General features: G+C 40.0%; 1 protein-coding gene and 1 pseudogene across 3 annotated transcripts in view; one reads left to right on the forward strand and one right to left on the reverse strand.

Moving 5' to 3' along the window:
* The window catches only part of SLCO5A1 (solute carrier organic anion transporter family member 5A1), a 111563-nt gene that overhangs the window by 21345 nt on the left and 66930 nt on the right, over positions 1–23288 (reverse strand). For both annotated transcript variants that reach the window (XR_013994767.1, XM_081070642.1), the window contains exon 6: positions 6437–6635. Coding sequence is in view for 1 of the 2 variants with exons in the window: in XM_081070642.1 (XP_080926768.1) it covers positions 6437–6635 (199 nt within the window). In the remaining variant the exon portion in view is untranslated. The remainder of the gene's footprint in view (positions 1–6436; positions 6636–23288) is intronic.
* Positions 5008–5514, forward strand: LOC308506882 (large ribosomal subunit protein uL22-like; annotated as a pseudogene). The gene has a single exon. The product of its transcript is annotated as a large ribosomal subunit protein uL22-like (transcript).

Here is a 23288-nt window from a genome sequence, read left to right on the forward strand (position 1 = left end):
CCAGGAAGTTATCCAAGGATTTTTCTCTGGCAAAATGAGTTAACAAACAAAGAACTAGTAGATACAATTGAGATCTGTGAAAAGAAGTTCCAGGATATAAATTATGCTAAAAGAGCAACCAGTTCAATTGAAGCAAAGGAAAGTTCCAGAAGAAAAGGAGTCAATAAAACAGAAATTATGATTGAGATCTTAAAAAATATATAGATATGATAAAGGCCAGCAGTAGGAGGAAAAAGAACAAGCCTTTAGAACTTAAAGATACATGACACAAGAAAGTTGTGGTCCAAATATGATACAACGTTAATCAAATTCCCATCCCTACGTAGTGTCATCCCTACTCTACTTAGTACATTCTGTCTTCTACCCCTCTATTTTCTAGAGAAAATGAACGAAACAAACTATGCTTAAGAGCACCACACACAAAGGAGACCTTTGGTGAGATACTAGAATGGTGACAGGAGAATTAGGTAAAAGTTTACAAAATGAACAATAGGACCTCAGCCCGTTCCTACCACTATTCGCCCAGCTCTAGAATGCCAGCAACTAGGCTTTCAACCCTGAACCGCACCAAACAGCCCCAGCTGAGAACCTGGAGGATCCTTCTCCTGAGGAGCTGAAGTACCTCAGAGGTAAGACCTTAGGTTCTCACGTTGAGCACCCCAATGAAAATGTCAACTGCTCCCCTCCACCCCCAATTATCCAACAGTGAGATACACCGTATGACAAGCCCTACCCTCAGGCACAGAGCAGCTACTCAGCTTCTTAAGTTTGCATTTTTCAATACTAAGAGAAAGCTAGGGATCACCAGAAATTTTAGAGAAGCTTCCAACACAATCAAGACAGCAAAATAAACAGAAAGTAGGCACTCATACCACATAAAGACAATTCAGGAAGGAAAAAAACAAACAAAACAAAAAAGACCTCTAAATAATGTTGAAGAAATAACAGAAGATATTCCATCCACAAAGTAAGAAGACTGGAAGCAAGAAACAATCAAAAATCAAGAAAGAAGTTTGGAATTTAAAAGAAAAACATCGCCAAAATAAAGAATTCAACGGATGACTTGGAAAATAAGGTTGAAAAATCTTTCAAAAAAGTAGGACAAAATATGAGTAATTAAATAGCTGATAAAGAATAAGAAAAGTAGAGGATCAGTAAAGGATAAAGAAGATGAAAAAATGGTGGAGAGAAAACAACAAAACAACAAAGTTAAAATAAAAACATATAAACTGAACTGAAGGACAGTCTCCAGGCATCAAAAGTTCACCAAGTGAACATCAAGAAAAAAAAATAATAATTGAACACACCTCAAAGTATATCATGGCAAAACTGGGGAATACCAGGAACAAATGGAAGTTCCCAGCAAGGAGAAACAGGTTACATACAAAAGAAAGGCCAGACTTCCCACAACAGCATTAGAAATTAGATGACAACGGAGGAAAAACTTTAAAATTCTGAGTCAAAACGATTCATCCAAAATTCTTCATCCAGCCAACAACTTAGTAATCACATATAACAAAAAACAAAGGGGAAGGTGGGGGAGACGCTATTTCATAAAAACTCTCCTGCAGCTACTGGAGGAGACATATATAACAAAATATAACAAAAACAAAGGGGAAGGTGGGGGAGATGCTATTTCATAAAAACTCTCCTGCAGCTACTGGAGGATGGGTTCTAACAAAATGAGGGAGTAAATCATATCAAAGGTGTCTACAGACTCCAGAAAACAAAGAATCAATATGGAGAGAGGCTAACGGGATTCCCAGAGTGCAGTGGGCAGCAGGCCCAGAGAGCGTTGTGTCCAGATTAGAGCCAGTAGACTAGGGCTTCTATATAGATGATTCCAGTGGGTGGGGAAATGGAGCCAGGAGTTCATCAGATGGGTGAAAAATCATACTGAGATATTGTGAGCCCTTAGAGCACATGGAAAGCTAAACGCGGATTCCAAAAAAAAACAAAGGAAATGAAAATAGGCAACTATTAATTCCAGGAAAACCAATGTACAAAAAAGGAAATCTAATCATGATACACTACTTGTACCTCAGGAGCTAACAACACTGTCAGAATCATAACGTGAAAATATCAACAAAGGACTTGAAAACTTGTGAAGGGAAAGCGGAACACTTCCCTTACTAAGATAGCAAGTCATAAATAATGCCTCCGTTTGATTAATTTAAAATTAATGCCTTAATATTATAGAGGCAAATACCAGAAGAGACAGCTGAAAAGAATTTTAAAATTATTGCCCCGGGGAAGTAGCAGATTATTCAGGAGACTGCCATTTTTTGGTTACTAACTTTTCTATTTTATTTGTTTTCCGATTGTAATAAAAATAATTTGATAGAAATAGAAGTTATTTTTAATTTATTAGTTATGACTAATAACAATAGCTAATTTTAGTGAACTTATAGTATGCCAAGCATTGAGCTAAGAGCTTTACATGGTTTATTCATGTAAACCTTGCCGCAATCCTCTAAGCGATTACTATTGAGTTAGACTGTATATTTGGATCCCTGCAAAACTCACATGTTGAAACCTAACCCCCAGTGTGACAGTATTAGGTGTGGCCTTCAGCAGGTGATTAGGTCATGAGGGTGGAACCCTCATGAAGGGGTTACGGATGGTCCCTGACTTACAATCCTTCGATTTAGGATTTTTTAACTTTACGAAGCTGTGAAAGCGATATGTATAATAAATCACATGAGATATTCAACACTATCACAAAATAGGCTTTGTGTGGCATGGTTTTCCCAACTGTAGGCTAACGTAAGTGTTCTGAGCATGTTTAAGGTAGGCTATGATGTACAGTAGGTAAGGTGTATTCAACGCATTTTGACTTAAAATATTTTCAACTTAGGATAGGTGTATCTGGATGTAAGCCCGTTGTAAGTCAAGCAGCATCTGGACCTAGAGAGACGCCTCACCCCTTCCACCACAGGAGGACATGGCAAAAAGACAGCCATGTATAAACCAGAAGCAAGTCTTCACAAAACACCAAATCCCAGCCTCCAGAACTGTGAGAAATAAATCTGTTGTTTCTGAGCCACTCAGTCTATGGTATTTTTGTAACAGCAGCCCAAACAGATGAAGACACTATTGTGATCACCCGATTTTTCAGATGACAATACTGAGGCTTTGAGTTAAACAACTGGTAGAGCAGAGTCAAGATTCAAATTCAGGGGCCGGCCCCGTGGCTCAGGTGGTTAGAGCTCCATGCGCCTAACTCCGAAGGCTGCCGGTCAATTCCCACATGGGCTAGTGGGCTCTCAACCACAAGGTTGCCAGTTCAATTCCTTGAGTCCCGCAAGGGATGGTGGGCAGCGCCCCCTGCAACTAAGATTGAACATGGCACCTTGAGCTGAGCTACCTCCCAGATGGCTCAGTTGGTTGGAATACATCCTCTCAACCACAAGGTTGCCGGTTCGACTCCCGCAAGGGATGATGGACTGTGCCCCCTGCAACTAGAAAACGGCAACTGGACCTGGAGCTGAGCTGCGCCCTCCACAACTAAGACTGAAAGGACAACAACTTGAAGCTGAACAGCACTCTCCACAACTAAGATTGAAAGGACAACTTGACTTGGAAAAAAGGCCTGGAAGTACACAGTTTCCCAATAAAGTCCTGTTCCCCTTCCCCAATAAAATCTTTAATAAAAAAAAAGATTCAAATTCAGACTGACTCAGGAAACTGAGGTCTTATTCCACACTGCCCTTCAATTTTTAAAGATTTTATATCCTATGCCCATAGGCACCGTCGAGAGGCCATACACCTGGTACATGCATTGCAGACACATCCCCTGGTAGGAAAAGAACTCTTGGGACCAATGGCCATAGTCTGTCATCTAAATAAGTTCTGATTGGTGGTTTCTTTTTTCCTCTCTAATATTCTAGATTGGCTACATAAAATTAAAGCTTTCATTATTCCAATTTCTAGTAGAACCTTTTAGAACATAAAACTCCACTGAGAATCAAAGGGAAGCAGAGCATTTGTTGGCACCAAGCACCAAAAAACCAGGCATTGAAGTACTATGCAATAATCAGATCCCAACAAACCCCCATGTACTCAAGAAATTAAAGTTAAGGTTTCCATAGCACTCAAAGAAGAGTTTTCCACCTTCTTTTGGCGAGGCTGTAGGAAATCCATGCTCATATCCATCGCTGGTGAGGATACAAATTGGTATAAAACCAGGGGAGGCAATCTGGCCATATTTATTGCAACCCCACTTCAGGGAATGTATCGTACAAATACACAGCACACAAGAGAAGTGATATATGCATCAGGTTATTTACTGCAGCGTTGTTTTTATAACTTAAGATTGGAAATAAACCACTTGCCCATCAAATGGGGACAGGTTAAATTATGAAACAGAATTAAATGGAATGTCATACTGTCATTAAAAGGAGTGTGCTTCAGGGCATGAACTCTGTGGTTTAGTCTGGGGTTAAGTCCTGAGTAACAGGCAGCTCAGCCACCTAGGGTCACTAAAATCCTTCCCTTACATTTTTAGGGATTTTGCCAACTGCTCATTTAGCACGGCCATTATTAAAAATTAAATTGTATAAAACTTACAATGAATGATATGAGAAACAAAGATAAATACTCAAACTTATCACTTCCTCATTATTTTACTACACTTTCACATGATCTCTGCCCTAGACAGGCTATAAAAGTGTATTATATAACAGCGTGTTATAGGGCATTTCCTCTTAACTCGGTGTTTGTTCAGTGTCTTCACATTGGCAGCTTGCAATCAGCCATGGGGGGAATATTTACACCTCAGGAATTGGCAAATGCTATAAACTGGGGCTTTTTATCTTAAAGAGCCATTTGTTACATATTTGTCAGTGTGAACACACACACGATCTGTATCTCAGTTTCGCCATCTGTAAAATCAGGACAGTAACAGCACCTACATGATCAGGGTCTTGTGAGGATTCATTCGTTCTTATATATAAAGCATGAAAATGCTAAGCTCTTCCCAAAAGCGGCCAGAGGTGACTTCTGAAAATGGTTCGCTATTCACTTGACCCAGGGAACCCCACAAAATCATGTAAATAGAGAGGTTCAAATCTACAGGTTCATTTTAAGAACACTCATGAAACTGCCCAGACCATCAATGGAATGCATGTCCAAAAAGCCACCAAGTATCTAAAGGATGTCACATGTTACAGAAGCAGTGTGTGCCCTTCTGTCGTTACAATGGTGGAGTTGGGAGGCGTGCCCAGGCCCAACAGTAGGATTGGACGCAGGGTCAGTGGCCCAAAAAGAGTGCAGAATTTTCACTGCACATGCTTAAAAATGCAGAGAGTAATGCTGAGTTTAGATGGAGACTCTCTGGTCACTGAGCACACCCAAGTGAATAAAGTTCCCAAGATGAGGCGCAGAACTTACAGAGCTCACAGGCAGATTAACCCTAAATACATGCTCTTTCCCTGCCACACCGAGATGGTCCTCACTGGAAAAGAGCAGATTGTTCCTAAACCAGAAGAGGAAAGATCTCCCAGAAGAAACTGAAGAAACTAAAAGTTACGGCCCGAGAGTAAATTCAGCATCAAATAAATGCTAACAAAAGAAGGGGCGGTCAGTTGGCTCAGTTGGTTACAGCGCAGTGCTCATAACACCAAGGTTGCCGGTTGGATTCCCACATGGACCCATGAGCTGCGCCCTCCACAACTAGATTGAAAACAACGACTTGACTTGGAGCTGATGGGTCCTAGAAAAACACACTGTTCCCCAATATTCCCCAATAAAAAAATTTAAAAAATAAAAATATAAACAATAAAAATAAAAACAATAAATGCTAATAAAAGTAAAAGCAGAAAAAAAATGCTTGGCATGCTGTAGTGTCAATATAAAGGTTAGCTATGTTTTGTATTATTATTACTGGTACAGAAGATCTTCAAGCTATATTGTAACATTTTTTTAAAAAGCTCAGAAGTTATGTACAGAATGCTATCTTTTGTATATAAAACAGGGAAAACTGAAAACACATATTCATAGTTTCTCATATAAAAAAGCCTTGGAAGGATACACAGAAATGAATTAAAGTAGTGACCTGGTTTGTCTTTGGTTGGAGAAATGGGGTGGGAGACTTGGGTAAGAGCATAACTTCACTGTCCATTGTATTGTCGTTGAATTTTGTGTTTTGAAACAACGTGAATGTATCATCTATTCAAACATTACATGAAATAGTCTCATTACCCCAACAAGGATTCCCTCATCTGCTGTCATCAAAACTCTTTCAGAGATACTGTGTGAGGTCAAAGGGCACCCAGACCAAGGAGACATGGCCTCTGCTCTCATTGTGCATTTCCTGCTTGGAAGAGGAAGCTCACAGAGACGCCATCTTGGCGGGGAGGAGCACGAGTCTGCCCCTGGGACGTAAACACTTAAATCATGGTTGGGATGAGATACAAGGCTCCTCCAGGATACTTACCCTGTTGTATAAGGGATGTTTATGCCTCCTAGATTAATACTTTCACATCCAACAATAAACAGGGTTGAAAAACACAGTAAAGACACACCACTGCAGATCATTGCTAGTTTTGCAGATTCTCTTGCACCAAGTTTCAATTTTTTTATGATGTAGCCTCCCAGGACAATCCCAACACCAGCACTGGGGACAATAATAACACCTGGAGAGAAGAAGGGGAAAGGATTAACTTGACATAATGTATACTATTATTTGTTTTCTAATTACTGTTTCTGTTTAGCTATTAGTACTAAGGTAAAGAATTAAAAAAATACTGTAATCAAAATTGGCAGTTTTAAAAACAGTCATGGAAATGTAAAATGCAGCATGGGGAATATAGTCAATAATATGGTAATAACTATGTATGGTGTCCGGTGGGTACTAGACCTATCGGGGGGATCACTTCATAAGTTACGCAAATGTCTAACCACTATGCTATACACCTGAAACTACTATAATATTGTATGTCACCTGTAATTGAAAAACAAAAAATGTTTTTTAAATTACAAAAAACTGTAATCAATAAATTATCAAAGTTTGTGATTTAAAGTTTAATTTATTTTCAACACATGCAACCAACAAAGGACTCATTGCCAGAGAAACCTACAAAGCAATAAAGACAAGCAACCCACTAGAAAAGTAAGAATGGGCCCTTCACTAAAGAGGAAATCCAGTAGCCCAATCAACACACGAAGGTGCTCAGCCTCATTACTAAGAGGAAAATACAAATTTAAACCACAGTGAAATACACTCCATAGCAATTACATTGATAAAAATGTAAAAGTCCACATGTTGGCAAAGATATGTAGCAATGGGCATTCTCTACACTGCTAGTGGGAAGTAAACTGTGACACCTACTTTGAAAAATAGTCTGGTGTTATCTGGTAGAGCAGAAGATATACACATCCGTGACAGGAAATTTCGTTCCTGGATCTCTACCCTGAAGAAACTCACACACAAGGGAACTAAAGGAAGTATACAAGCATCATAATTGAATGCTTGTATTGAAGCATTCAATAATTGAAGCATCACAATAGCCAAGAACTGGAAATCAACCAAATGTCCATTAATACATACATTACAGGTAGTAAATTCATACAACAGAACGCCATTTTACAGCAATAAAAATTCAGAAACCTAATGACACACAACTACATAGGTGAATCATGCAAAGACAACGTTGAACACAACAGAAAAACACAACAGAACACATGGTACGACTGCATTTGTATAAAGTTCAAGAACATGTAAAACTAACTAAAATGTTGTTTAGGAATGCCTATACAGGTGGTACAGCTAGGAAGAAAATTTAGAAGTAATTCCCAGGAAAGCCAAACAAGTTGGGGGTATGGAATGCAAGCTGCTGGGACCTGGGAGGACATGGGGAGGGGCAAGGGAGAGCGAGACCAGAAGAGATCGCGGAAAGGAGCGCATGCTGTATCTTTAGGCCATGAGAGACCACCGAAGAATTCTGAGCCAGAGTCTGACAGGTACAAGTTGTGTGTTACAAAGATCATTTCTGGCCGTGAGATGGAACATGGCTTAGATGGAGTCACACTAGAGTCAGAGAAGTGGTCAGGAGAGTCAGAGAGGCCAGGAGTGCCACAGGAAGGCCAGCTCGACAGCAATGGCACAATAAATGAGCTGAGGAAGACAGGCAGAGAACTCTATGGCACGACAGCCTGTGGGACGATCAGGTGCAAATACCTCACACCATTAGCTGCACCTAGGCGGTAAGCTCAGGAAGAGCTGGGCTGGGCTGGGAGTGGGGGTGGGCATTTATAACCTGTAATGGAATTCATGCCATAGAGAGGATGTTCCAGCAAGACTGTACAAAGAAAAGAGAAGGGCCAAAACTAGAGTCCTGGACAGCTCCACTGTTAATGGGATAACACAGAGATGAGCCCACAAAGGAAAGTGAAAATGAGCCGCCACAGAGGCCAAAAAAAAAATGAAGAAAGAAAATCTGGGAAAGGTGAATGTATTGGGGGGGGGGGTGCAGTACTCAGCCTTGGACTCAGAAAGACTGGAGTTCAAATCCTCACACCATTTTTTGTGGCCAGGTGATCACACGTAAGCTTCCTCAACGCTCTAAATCAGATTTCTTTATTGTGGCGATGTCTACCTTTCATGTTAGAATGAAGATTACAGACACTATATGTAGCCACAGTACACTACAGATTGTACACAATATAAATTGTAGTTATCATCATTGCAATTGTACCATAGAAACCAAGAAAAGAGAGTTTCAAGGAGTGTCCAATGCCTCAGAGAAGTCCAGGAAGATAAAGACTGAAATGAGACAACTACGTCCCCTGAGACCTTGGCAAGAACAATTTTCAGGGCGTCGTGAAGGTAGAAGCCAGACTGCAATGGGTTGGGTAGTCAGTCATGACGACTTAGAGACGAGTTAGGCTGCCTTTCTAGAACTTTGGCAGTAAAAAGAAGGACGGCTATGGGTCCATACGTAGACTGGGGACCAAGGCAGTGTTTGGGGTTGGAGAGTTTTGTTTGTTTGCTAAGATATAGAGGGGGCTTACGTATATTTAGATACAGTACTGACAAAAATAGACTAAAAGATAGTAGGAGGTAGAATGTGGAGGAAAAAGGTTAGTTAATGACGATGCCAGATCATTGAGAAACCAGGAGAATATTAGCACAAATTAGCCCCGGGTGTGGAGAGGTCCTTTCCTAGAGCTGGGGCCGGGATTGCGCACTGGGACCCAGAGATAACTCACTGGGTGGGCGGGAGCTCCACAAATGAGAGCTTTTCTGTTTCATTATTTTCCCATTATTTTGGAAGCAGAAGGTAACACATTGTAGCAGAAGATCTGAAAAGCAAAGAAAAGTAGGAAGGAACAAAAATCGGCTTGCATATCTCACTCCAGGTTTGTTTTGTTCCTATGCCTTTTTCCTTCAAGAATGGATAAGATGCTGTCAGTTCTTTTATTTTTTTATAGCTTTCTCCTGTATAATTGAAAATAAAAGTAACTCGTGGAGGGAAGGGATTTTGAGAAATTTCAATACGGCCACGGCTTGGGATAACCATTGTAGGGAAATGAATAGGGCACTAAATACAAATGTGGAATAGGCTTGGCAAATGGGGAGTACTGTGGGTCCAGAAGACACTAGATTCCAGAAGCCAGCCACTGCATCGGTGCACACGGTTGGAAGGCTTGCTTTGTCCTGTGAAACCACCCACACAAAGGAGAGAGAAGGAGGGCTACATTGATCTAAACTCTGAACTCTGATTGGCAACCAGTGTTCATCTTGTAATCCTCACCACAATCCTGGTTTTAGAAAATCAGTCATGGCCTTTGTACAGATGAGGTCATTGGTGGCTCTGAGAAGGGACTTGCCCACCGGTGAGCACGAGGGAAGGAGAATCTGAATGAAAACTGAGGTCTCTGATTCCCAGCCCAGCTCTGTCCCCAAAACCACGGTGGCCTCTTAGAACCATCGGGTCCCTGGAATCTTTTCGGTAAACGGACCAGAGCTCTGGGCTTCCACGAGCTGGTTAATAAAGATCCTCCTCTTCACAGAAAAGTTCACAAGCTGTCAGTATGATTAAATAAGCCAAGCTTTACCTTTAGAATGAAAATGGTCCATTAATAAAATTCCTATTTCAACTGAACAATTTAAGGAGTGACAGGTGCTATTGCCAGACCCCCAGGATAACAACAAAACAAATCCCCACGCTCAGAGCTGAGTCATGACTTAAAAGCAGTATAAGTTACTTGACGATGCATCCTAATTAGCATGCAGTTCTTAAACACAGGAAATGTGTCATCAGCAAACGTGAGGTTACCACAGAGTGAAGACCCATTAAAATTTTCTCCTGATATCTCATGTCATCTGCATCTCCCCACATTATTAAAACAGAAAGATTCTGACTATTCATCCACGCTAATCTGTACATCACTGAGTTCAACCACCTAAGTAAGAGACTCGAATGTTTCCTTGTTGGAATTCTAAGCGTATTGGATGAGTAGGGATGATTTGGTGCTGGGGAGCAACGGGGACGGGGTACAACAGAGCATTCTCACTGCCCCTTCTCCAAGCCCCTAAGTCTGGGAAACCAGACTTTGGTAGTTAGCTCTTGGAGGACGTGGAAGGGCTGAGAGTCAGTTTTTCCACCCACCCCCATGCCGCCACCTAAGCCCCCCAACTTCCCCACTGTCGTGTGGGAGAGGAAACTAATTATGTATGATGGACTCTCCCACCTGGGGCTGCCTTACTCAAAATTCACCTCACTGACCGGTGCTCTCCTTCCCTTCCGTCTGTCCTCAGGCCCCAGAGAGCCAGTGCACCTCCTACTGCCTCCACCCCTCCCAGCCTCTGCACCTCATCTAGCTCCTGTCCGACTCTAGAGGGACCGTTTTCTGCTCCTCATGTCCTCCTGTGGCCTAAAGGTGAGGAGGGCGGGTGGGGACTGGAGCGTGAGGCCCAAGGACATCTGATCAGCTGGTGCCCTAGGACACCTCTGGTACCAGTATGACGGGGAGAGGGAGGGGTCCAAGCTTGAACAGATGGCAATACCTGGACCAAGCCCAGGGACCCACCTAGGATACAGGTGGTAGAGGAAAGAAGTCAACGCAACTACAGATGTCTGAGATTCCAATCATGATCAGAGAACGGGTGGTGTAGACAGATTCCCTGAGTTTGAATCTCAGCTCTGCCACCTACAGGTTGCATGTCCTGGGGTAAGTTTCTGCACATTGCCAGGCCTGTGATTTCCTTATCTGTAAAATGGGGGTAAGAATAGGATTTTGCTCACAGGATCGCTAGGATTAGATAAGTTAAAACATAAAGTGCTTAAAACAGTATCAGACCCATAGTATACACTCAATAAATATCAGCAATCATCATCACAAAAAAATGAACATCAGTAGTACCCACCTAATATTAATGAGTTTAATATTCGCACAACTAAATACATTGAATTATAATTAGGCAAATTTCTATATGCTATTTAATCTCTAGGATTGAATATAATCTACAACTAACGGTCTAACATAAACTTCTATGTTCTTTAACTTATAAACTTTGTTTTGATATTTAGCTACTATGGTCTTAAATACATAAACTTCTGTTAGCTACTTAGCTACTGTGTGTATATGTTTCTTTGGAGAAATCATTGTTGCACTGATTACGGGAATCCTGCTTTGTTCATAAAAGGTCTGAGCACATCCCACTGCTTCCCAGTTGGAAATCTTTTCCCTACTTATTTATCTAAGCAAATTGACATGTTAATTGTCCGACTTTCTTCCTTTCTTTTCCATCAAGCACTATTATCCCATAACATTCAATTCTGAAGGTTTTATACTGTGGGTCAGAGTACGCATATTGCTTGCCCTTATAAAGTGGGACTGCCTGGAGTCCAAAGGTCTTTATGAAAAATGATAGTCAGTGAAGCACCAAATGTTAAAGCTACCCGAGGAATTCTTCCTCTTCGCGCCAATGTTTGTCAACAGAGAGACATTATCTGCATTGCAAATAGACACATAAAAGATACCTGAGCTCAATGCACAGTGTGGAGCACATGAACTGAAGGAGAAGAGGTCAAAATTAGGTGACTTGCTGATTATCAACAATGGTTTAAGTTCAGGGAATGTCAACGGTGCTGCTACCGCTGCTTAAGATCAGTGAGAATATGTTCATGGGACCCTGTCATGAGGCCTGCTTTGTGAGGCCTGTTGTATTTACGTCTGTCTTTCCTGCTGGACCACAAGGTTCCAGTGCACGGTAGGGATAATATTTTTATTATCTTCATACCTGGTGAAGACGTGGCTGAATGCATTAATTTTGTTACTTAGCATTTCTTACATAAAATCGTCAAACGACTTCTTCATTCCTTTCAGTGTTCACATACTCCTTGAACTGGGCTGTATCTCATTTTACAAATAGGAAATCTAAGATCCAATTTCGGGCTAAGATACTTGCTAAAATCAGTTTAAACCTGGCGGGAATTAACTATCTAGACTGATGCCTGAAAAATCGCACAGTTGTCAAAATTCTAAATTGGACGTTATTAGTAGAAGCTTAACTGCCAATCCACTAAAGGCGGTATAAAGCGTGTCGTGTCTGAAGTCCTGATGCCTCTTCTCTCTCGTGAATCTCAATGGTGCAGAATGTTCTGTGGTCACCTAAGCTCAGACAGACAAGAGTCTCAGAATCTTAGATGTCCTCGTGCTCTTTTCTCTAAATTCACTGACCCTATCTGTGTTCCACATCCAAAGTTTTCCTTAGTTAAGTTGAAAATAAATGGCTTGCACACATGAGACTGTGAATCAATAAGGAATATCATTGTAAGTCAGTACAATGGCTCTGCTGCCATGCGGGGTGTGGGGACAGGATGAGCCCCTGGATAAGAAGGAAGTTACAATTCATTCTCATTCTATTCATTTATTCATATTCCCATTCCCTTCCGCTCTCTCTCCCCCTTCCCTCCCTCCTCCTTTCTCTTTCTCTACACACACGTTGTTGAGTATATGCCAGCTACGTGATAACTGCTCTGCAAATAATATCCCATCTAACCCTCAAAACTGAGTCGCTCTGAAATCAGAACGAGTCCTGCAAAGGACAGTATCTCAACCCTGTGTCAGAGTCTGATTTGAACTCAAAATCATGGTGCATCTTACAATGAATGGGGTCTGAGAGTGGGAGGAAACCCAATGTGTGGCAGAGCAGGGCGATGAACTCAGGTTTCTGTCACTTTTCTAAGCACTACGCTTCTAATCTTTTGATACAACATAAATGTTTTCCTGTCACCGGAGTAAATTATTTTAGTCCTTGCAGCTTTCACTTCCCCTTGCGAACATTTTCTTGTAGGAAATCAATATCAATTACGAGAGAAGAGACTATTTTAAAAATTCAAATCTTGAAGCTAGCAAATGTGAAACACTCTGGGAATACATAGCACAGTAAGTATACATGTTCACTGCCTATACATAAACCCACAAAGTACCACAAAAGCACACTACATCTTTTTCTCTTTCATACATCTCAACACTACCCTCCTGAAAAGTCTCAGAAATCCCTTCACAAACAATGAACGACGTGTTATCATTAGTATCAATTTATGGCACCCTTTTGTGTTTAAATCATTCAACGGCTGTTTCAAGACAGAACAGACCTATTTCTTGAAATCCATATTATTTCACAGTATAACACGAAGTCAAATTGGAAAGGTGGGGCAGCAAAGTGTACGTAGACACGTGCCCTGTTTGACAGGATTAGGAGAGGCAGCCGGTGTGTTGAACAGAACAGTGGGTTTTGCAAGCAAAGTTCCCGGGACCTGAAGAGATGCCTAGAGGCCGAGGGGAAGAATTTGTAGAGTTCTTTAAGGAATTGTCCTGAGGCGGATGAGCTGGCAGGGTAGCCAGCCTGCTGCAGACAACCTATCTCAAGTCGTGTCCCTCTATGGTCTCTTCAGTTAGAAGACACAATGCCAGAAGACCTCTCTGGCCACAGCTTCCTCTGTCAAGTACCCCAGGACTGCCAGAGTGTAGGACTGCTCAACTGGGGCCATCTGCAGCTACCCAGTAAGAATGCTGTGAAATTTCTAGCATGGCCTTGCTGAAATTATTAATCAAGGCTTTCCAAGGAATGACACACTTCTGAAAACCCTCACCGCTCTGACCTCAGCACGGAGACGGTAATATATAGCTCATATTTAATTCCTGCTTGGGCAAATGGGTCTCATTCACCCAGAATAACGCTTTCTGCAACTCTGCCAGCACAGGGAGACACTGTGCAGGAGGAGAGAAATCTGAGAACCCCAACCTCTTGGGAGGGAAGGGCTTGGGACCACCAAAGCAAATGTAATAAAAGGTACATTCAACAGAGAAAACAACCACACTTTTCATTTCAGGTTTCTGCAAAGCTCTGGCTAAAATAATACAGAAAAGCAAAGACCAAGCTGTGTCATAAAAATAATTCAAAAATCAAATCAAATTAACATTCCATCGTTTACCCCTGGAAACCTAAAAGCGTTTTCTGCCTGCAGGCAATAAAACCACAGAGGGCACACACAACTTGACGTGATGAAATGCAAAAGAAAAATCAGAGCGCTTACTGGCTCTGGGGAAAAAAAGTGAAACAGCAAAAGCTTTAAACAAGTTACTGCGAAAGGGGATGGAGAAAGCATTTTGTAGTGGAAATTTTACAGGAGAATAACAGGATCTTATTAACTTTCTTAGTTATCAAACCAAGCTTCAAACAAAGACCTTGGTTTTAAGTTACAGGACTTGGTTTCTACTCATAGAGACAAAAACCTACAGATGTGGGTGGATGCCAAATGCAAAACCCTCTCTGGAGGCCCTTCGAGCAAGATCCATTTTCTGTCAGCAGTTTTCAACTTCTCCCCTTTCCATTGTTGTCCAAATCCAGCAGCTCTCAGAGCTTTCCCATCTCCCATCCAGACTGTTAGCATCACTGAGCCCACTAATAGCTGAGCCACGAAAACCTGACGAAGCCATCCTACCCCTGGGAGAAGTAAGCAGATTTCTAAAAGTATTTATCAAAAAAAAAAAATTGACAAACTTCTACACACTTAAACTGTACTTGCTAGAATGTACAGCACCCGCACAAGGGCCAGATAGAAATTTTGCTCATTAAAAACCATGTTAATTCTGCCAAGTTTAGAGGGAGGAACAGAACAGCCATTTAATAAACATAGTCAGCTCATCAATTGAATGTGTTGTTTCTTTTTCTTTTTGACAGCTTCATTGAGCTATAAGTCACCTACTTAAATGACTGTGAAATTCAATGTTTTTAGTAGATTCCCAGATATGCAACCACCATCTCAATCATTTCTAGAACATTTTCGTCACCCCTCCCCACCAAAAAAACAAAACCCTGTACTCATTAGCTATCACACCCATTTCCTCCCAACTTCCTCTCTTAGCCCTAGACAACCACAAATCTATTTTTAGCATTTATAGATTTGCCTATTTTTGATATTAATATAAAGGAAGTCATACAGTATGTCCGTCTGGCTTCTGTCACTTAGCATAATGTTTTCAAGGTTCATCCAGGTTGCAGCACAGATCAGTATTTCATTCCTATTTATGGCCAAATAATAATCCATTTTACTGATATAACACATTTGATTTATCCATTCATCAGTTTATGGACATTTGGGTTGTTTCTCTTTGGGGATATTATGAATATAGTTGCTACAAACATGTGTGTACAAGTGTTTTTTTCAATTATAGCTGACATTCACTATTGTTTTATAGTAGTTTTAGGTGTCCAGCACAATGGTTAGACATTTATATTTTATGAAGGGAAGTGATTCCCCCGATAAGCCTAGTACCCACCTGGCACCACACATAGTAATTACAACATTCTTGACTATATTTCCTATACTGTACTCTACATTCCCATGACTATTTTGTAACTACCAATTTGTACTTCTTAATCCCTTCACCTTTTTCACCTGGGCCTTCAACCACCCACCGATCTGGTAACCATCCGTTTGTTCTCTGTATCTATGAGTTTGTTTTGATTTTTTCGTTTGTTTACTGTGTTGTTTAGATTCCACATATAAGTGAGATCAGATGGTATTTTTCTCTCTGTCTGACTTATTTCATTTAGCGTAATACCTTCTGGGTCCATCCACTGGTAAGATTTCACTTTTTTATGGCCGAGTAATATTCCACATCTTTTTTATCCAATCGTCTATTGATGGGTACCTGGTTGGCTATTGTAAACAGCACTGCGGTGAACATACAGGTGCATATATCTTTTTGAATTAGTGTTTTGGATTTCTTCAGTAAATACCCAGGAGTGGAATTACTGGGTCATAAGGCAGTTCTATTTTTTAATTTTTGGGGAACCTCCAAACTGTTTTCCATAGTGGCTGCACTAAATTATAATCCCACTGACAGTGCATGAGGGTGCATGTATAAATTTTTAATTGGATATATGTTTTCATTTCTCTCAGATATATGCCTAGAAATGAAATTTCTAGGTCAGATGGTAACTGTATGTTTGAAGAAGTGCCAAACTCTTCTCCAAAGCAGCTGTACCACTTGACATTCCTACCAGCAGTACATGAGGGTTCCAATTTCTCCCCATCTTTGGGTATCTTACCAGTACTTATTATCACTGATTATAGTCATCCAAGTGGGTGTAAATTAATATCTCATTGTGGTTTCAATTTCTTTGATAACTAACAAGGTCAAGCATCTTTTCATGTGGCCGTTTGTATATCTTCTTTGGAGAAATGACTATTCAGATCCTTTGCTCATTTTTTAATTGGCTTATTTTTCTTTTGATTATTGAGCTGTAAGAATTCTTCATATATTCTAGCTACAAGACCCAATCAGATATGCATTTTGCAAATATTTTCTCCCATTCTTTGGGTTTTGGGTTTTTTTTTCTTTTTTGATAGTATCCTTTGACATACAAAGGGTTTTTTTGATTTTGTTGTGTTTTGTTTTGTTTTTAATTAAAGTTTATTGGGGTGACAGTTGTTAGTAAAGTTACATAGATTTCAGGTGTACAACAAGCTTTTAATTTTGATGAAATCCAATTTATCTGTTTTTTTTCTTTGATTGCCTTGTCTAATCCAAGGTCACAAAGATTTACGCCTATGTTTATTTCTAAGAGTATTATAATTTTAACTTTATATTAAGGTCTTTGATCCATTTTGAGTTAATTTTTATATATGGTGTGAAGTAGAGGTTCAACTTCATTCTTTTGCATGGGGATATCCAGTTGTCCCAGCACCATTTTTTGAAAAGAAAAATTCCTCATTGAATGATCTTGGCATCTTTGTCAAAAATCACTTGACCATAGATGTATGGGTTAATTTATGAACTCTCAATTTTATTCCACTTATATTTATGTCTACTTCAAGTAAGTACCATACTATCTTGATTACCATTGCTTTTTATTAAGTTTTGAAAGAAGTCTAGGTCCTCCAACTTTGTTCTTCCTCGAGATTGTTTTGGCCATTCTGGATCTTATGCATTTCCAAATGAATTTTAGAATCAGCCTGTCATTTCTAAGAAGCCAGCTGAAATTTTGATGGGGATTATGTTGAATCTATCTGGGGAATACAGCCATCTTAATAATATTAAGTGTTCCAATTCATGAGCATGAGATATTTTTCTATTTGTTTAGGTTTTCTTTAATTTTTAAACAATATTTTATGGTTTTCAGAATATAAGTTTTGCACTTCTTTCATTAAATTTATTCCTAAGTATTTCACTCTTTCATGCTAGTGTAAATGGAAACTTAATTTCATTTTTAAGTTGTTCATTGCTAGTGTATAGAAATACAATTGATTTTTATATACTAATCTTGTATCTTACAACCTCACTGAACTTACTTACTTGTTCTAATAATTTTTAGTGGATTCCTTGTGGTCTTCTCTATATAAGATCATATAACCTATGAATAGAGATAGGTTTATGTATTTCTTTCCAATATGAATGCCTTTTATTTCGTTCTCTTGCCTAATTCCCCTGGCTAGACTCTCCAGTGCAATGGTTTACGGAAGAGGCAAGAGTAGACATCCTTGTTGTATTTCTGATTTTAAGGGGAATGCATCCAGTCTTTCACCAATAAGTATGATGTTAGCTGTGGGATTTTTTGTAGATGCCCTTTCTTGCATTCTGTTGTTGTTTGTTTTTTTAATTTTATTGGGGAACAGTGTATTTCTCCAGGGCCCGTCAGCTCCAAGTTGTTGTCATTCCATCTAGTTGTGGAGGGCGCAGCTCATTTCCAAGTCCAGTCACCGTTTTCAATTTTAGTTGCAAAGGGCGCCGCCTACCATCCCATGCGGGAATTGAACCGGCAACTTTGTTGTTGAGAGCTCGTGCTCTAACCAACTGAGCCATCTGGCTGCCCCTCTGGCAGCTCAGCGGCAGCTCATTGTCGTTCAGTATAGTTGTGGAGGGTGCAGCTCACTGGCCCATGTGGGAATCAAACCGGCAACCCTGCTGTTCAGAGCTCGCGCTCTAACCAACTGAGCCATCCAGCTGCCCCTCTTGCATTCTGTTTTAAATCTTCAACCATTTTAGTATTCGTTGAGCTAAAGTTCATTTTGTGTTATTTATAAATGTGTTGTTAAGCAAAACTTTCAGAAATCATACAAAAATATATAAATTTTAAAACATGTATTTAATTTAACAGAAAACATTAATTGATCACCTACTATGTGCTGAGCGCTATACTAAACTCTGGAGATCTGTAGGGAACCAAGCTGACAAAAATTCTTGCCCACATTGAGTTTACAATTTACTGTGGAGAAAACAGACAATAAATAAGCCAATAATTAAGCAAATCATACTGAATGTTAGAAGGTGAAAAGCACTCCAGAGAAAAATGTTTCGCCTAGCAAAGAAAATCAGATGTTCTGGGACAGGAGCTGCATTTTTAAATGAAGTATACTGGGTAAGGTCTTCTTGACAAGAGGCCATTTGAGCAAAAACTTGGAGGAAAATGAGTGCGGGATGCAGAGGGAATAAATGATACCCCGGTTATACACTGTTTTCACCTATCCATTAAAGTTTACTGACAGCCAAAGGAGAAAAAATAATCTATTTATGTCTCTCTCTATCTACACATACACATTTGTATGTATATGTGTATATAGTGTGTGTGTGTGTGTGTGTGTGTGTGTGTGTGTGTGAAATCTAAACAGCAAGGAAAAGGTATTACGTATATCTAAAGTTAAATGGTAAGACAATGACTAAGTCGAATGCTTTGAAAAAGAAATTGCTCACAAAAACCAGAGGATTTTTCAGGGCTGGTGGGAGGAGAGGATGCCGGTGGAATGTTTGTTAGTTGGTCTTTGGTGAAAGGTCGTCTAATTCAATCCCTCACTCCAAAGATGAGACTGAGGGTCAGAAAGATAAATGTTTACATTCCATCATTCATCAACTCTGTGGGGTGTTCCTCAGGTGCTGATTTAATCAGGATGCACTAAGTAGCAGAAATTCTCTTACATTGGCTCCTGACACTTCAGCCTTCCCCTGGGTTCTCAGTCCTTTTGAAAAGCTCCCTAATCTTTCTCAACTAACTTTTATACACAAGTGACTCCTGCTCTGTATGTCTCTCTCTCTTTCTCTCTCCGTGTGTGTGTGCACACATGGAAAACAAAGCCCCAACATAAGGACTGGGCTATTAATCAGGTAAAAAGCAAAACAAAAACGTTTCATTTAATTGAGAGAGCTGGTCAACTGACATTTCACTGCACTGTGCTCAAACATATGAAATTAAAACACTTAAAATGTCTTTCTTCCCCCAAGATTTGTGAAAAATAGACCTATTTGAGGTTGAAAATTAAATGGAGAATGAATAAATCAGAGATATAAAGATTTGACCCTAGCTCCACACTGCCTCAGCTGAAATCAGTTCCACATACAATGTGTTACACTCTTGAAGCAACTGCCCAATTATTATTTATATTCCATCTGCAAGCCTCCTTCAGGTCAGATGAAACCATCCCTCAGCTCTTCACATTAGTATCCAGTCTCCAGCCTTCTCTTTCATTTTCCCACTTCCTGTTAGCCACACATTCTCTCTCATTACTCTTCGAATCCATTCTCTCCCCCCCACCATTCTCTTTCCTAAGACTGTCTCTACATGTCCTAAGTCCCCGCTTCACTCTTCTGCCTTCGATTCCTTTTCCGGAGTGTCTCATAAAGTGGGTATTGCAGTTATCACTAATAGCTCCTTCAAAACACTGTGCTAACACACTACCCACATTCCCTCATTGAATCCTCACCACCTGTAACTCTCATAAACGTGAAGGACCTTGCGCATGGTCACAGGCAGCCTGCCAGGTCACTGCACTACAAGGTCCTTGAGGGTGGCACCCTCTGTGTTCTCATCATCATGGCTTTTCCAGCACCTGGCAAAGTGCCAGGCCCATAGCAGAAGTTTTATCAATATTTATGGATTTATGGATGGATGGATGGATGGATGGAACAAGAATTTCAACAAGATGTATCTGTCTCCAAAACTGATCCTTATAATTGTACTATATGTCTTACCCCATACATGAAAAGTTGGAGGGGAAAGAATTAGTGAAATAAAAATTCTAACATGTAAGCAGCTTCCCTGAGGACCAGCTCAATCTATATACCATGGACCCATAATATGGATTTCTGGGGGTACAGTTTGCAAAACCTACCCTATATACCTCAGTTTCATCAAGTCGATGCTGGACAGAGTAGGACCTCTAGTGCAGTATTGCAGGGACGACTGCAAACCATGCATCGAAAGCCCCTCTGTGTCACTGGGCTTAGTTCAGGGTGGAAGCCCAACCAAAGTCACCTGCTTTGCCATCACGGCACAGGCTCATACTGAAGGAAAGACTCCAAATGGATTTGGATTCCCAAAAGCTACATCGATTTTTCAAAGTGGTTTCATAAAGATTCTCTTTTGAGCTTTATAACAGTCTGATGGTAAATGCTATACCTTGAGGGTGGGGGAGGACTGAGTATTATATGACAAATATATCCATGGGTTAGTTCTCAGTCTTCCTCCCCTGACTGCAATCAACTTCTCTGCCAGCATTATGGCAAACTGAAAGTGGGACAATGAAACTAAAAAGTTAAAAAAGAAATAAGCATACTTGACAAATTGGCTATTTAGTATGCAATGACATACAGATCATGATACTATGTGTCATTGTAGAAAAGAATGGAAACAACCCAATGTCCCCCAATAGAGGACAAAATAGACTGTGGTAGTTGCACACAATAGAGTACAGTGTGGCTGTAAAGAAATGAGCAAGTGCAGAACAGAGGGTACAGTATACCAACTTTGGGGTAAGAAAGGGGGAAAATACTAATATAAAAAACTGGTGTATACATTACATATATTGCATATTTAATACACATATTTACTTACATATTCAAAAAGAAACAAGCGAGGGATGAACTAATAAAATGCTACTATGGACAGACAGAAAAAAGGAGGAAAGCGGGATGAAAGCAAGATCTCTCTGAATGTCCTTTGTTTTATGGTTTTGACTTTCAAATCATATAAATGTCTTACACAATCAAAAAAATTGATTTAACTTAAAAATAAGTAATCTCTAAAATCTGAAAGCAAATAAACTCCACAGCATATAAGATTGCTGGCATGAGGAAACAGAGAAGAATTATTTTCAAATAACTTAAGGTCACAGGATTTTGCACACCTGTCAGAGATAGCCTCTGGACAAAAAAGAACCGCAAAAGTCTGAAACTGCATTTTGTATTTCATAGTAATAATATTGATAGTTGGTTTGACACTATTATACACACAGAGATACACATGTAGACACACATATAAGGTAATTATGTTAAAGACATTAGCAAAAAAGATTTTCAGCATTAGAGCAAAGAGATACAATATCACATCAAAGACGCAATAACCTGTCATCTTAAATGTGAAGCAGAAATATCAGTATAACCTCATGACTTATTTTTCTCTTTTTATTAACAAGTCCTAGAAACAATGACAACTTTGTAGCACTGAGCACCCCTAGTGTGCAAATGGTAATCTCCAAATACCATTTCCTCCAAAAGGAACCAGGGCTCCTTAGAGAAATCTACCGATCCATCGTAGGTCTAGGGCAGGAAACATAAGATAGACAAGCCATCTTTTGTCTTGCTGGAAACTACGAAGACACCTGAGGAGGTGCCAAAGGATCTAGGTGCTAACGTAAAATTCTTCAAACATATTTTAAAATATTAAAAGTATTATAAAATAATTAAAACCGCCAGCTGAGACTCCATTTTGAACTCTGGTTCTTGGGTGTCCCATGCACACAGAGGTGGTGCCTTATGTAAAAGAGAGCGTGGGTCCTGCCATGCTGTTCAGAGATGGCCTGTGGCTACAAAATAAATTCTTACTTTAATCTGTTATCATACAGTGTCTTTGTGTAAGTATGGTCTTTTTGGATCCCCTGAGTCTTAAACAGTGAGTCCTATTTAACTGTCACCCTTAGTGCATTGGCTAAGCACTTGTCACATGGTAGGCACTCAAACGCGTCCCAAATTAATTACTTAGTGAACAAATAGGACAAATAAAATCTGAGCATCTTGACTTATTGTCTACTATAATCTCCTACAGAAGTTCTAATTAGCATTGAAGAAAAATGTAATTTAGTGTGATAAATACCTCTCTTCCCAAAAGACAAAAAGCCTACAATTGACACTCTTAGTTCCTAACAGCCTGTATTCACGTCAAGATTATTTAAAACTGTAGCAGGGAGAAGGCTAGCAGCTGTGGCAGGAGATGGATTTGCAGGGACCTTCCTTTTCTCTCCCACAACACATCATGTTTGCGTGTGCACATGTCTCATGGAGTCAATTGTCATTGCCTGACCTTGGAAATGGGCAGTAGTGCTAAGTACATCCATACCTAAGATAGTCTATTTGCATTTAAAATTTTAATTTCAATATATTTTTTAAAAATCTATGTATACTATACATTTATAAAATTAGTACAAAACTGGATTTTTAAAACTGCTCGTAAAATTAAAGAACCATGAAAAAGCGGTTCCGGCCCTCAGAAGAACGAAACTATCAAGAGGCATGATCATGCCTCTTCTGTATCTAAAGACTACCGAAGGCTGTAATGTGAGTTTAGTGGGACCGCTTTGAATCTCATCGACAAAAACCCCAAATCAGTGTCTGAAGACAAATGGCAAGTATTTGCTTAATTAGACAACCATGAAAATTAATTTCTAAAAAAAAACTGGCTTGCCCAGTGGCTCAGGCAGTTAGAGCTCCGTGCTCCTAACTCCGAAGGCTGCCAGTTCGATTCCCACATGGGCCAGTGTGCTCTCAACCACAAGGTTGCC

The sequence above is a fragment of the Rhinolophus hipposideros genome (assembly GCF_964194185.1).
Source record: "Rhinolophus hipposideros genome assembly, chromosome: 13".
NCBI lineage: Eukaryota > Metazoa > Chordata > Mammalia > Chiroptera > Rhinolophidae > Rhinolophus > Rhinolophus hipposideros.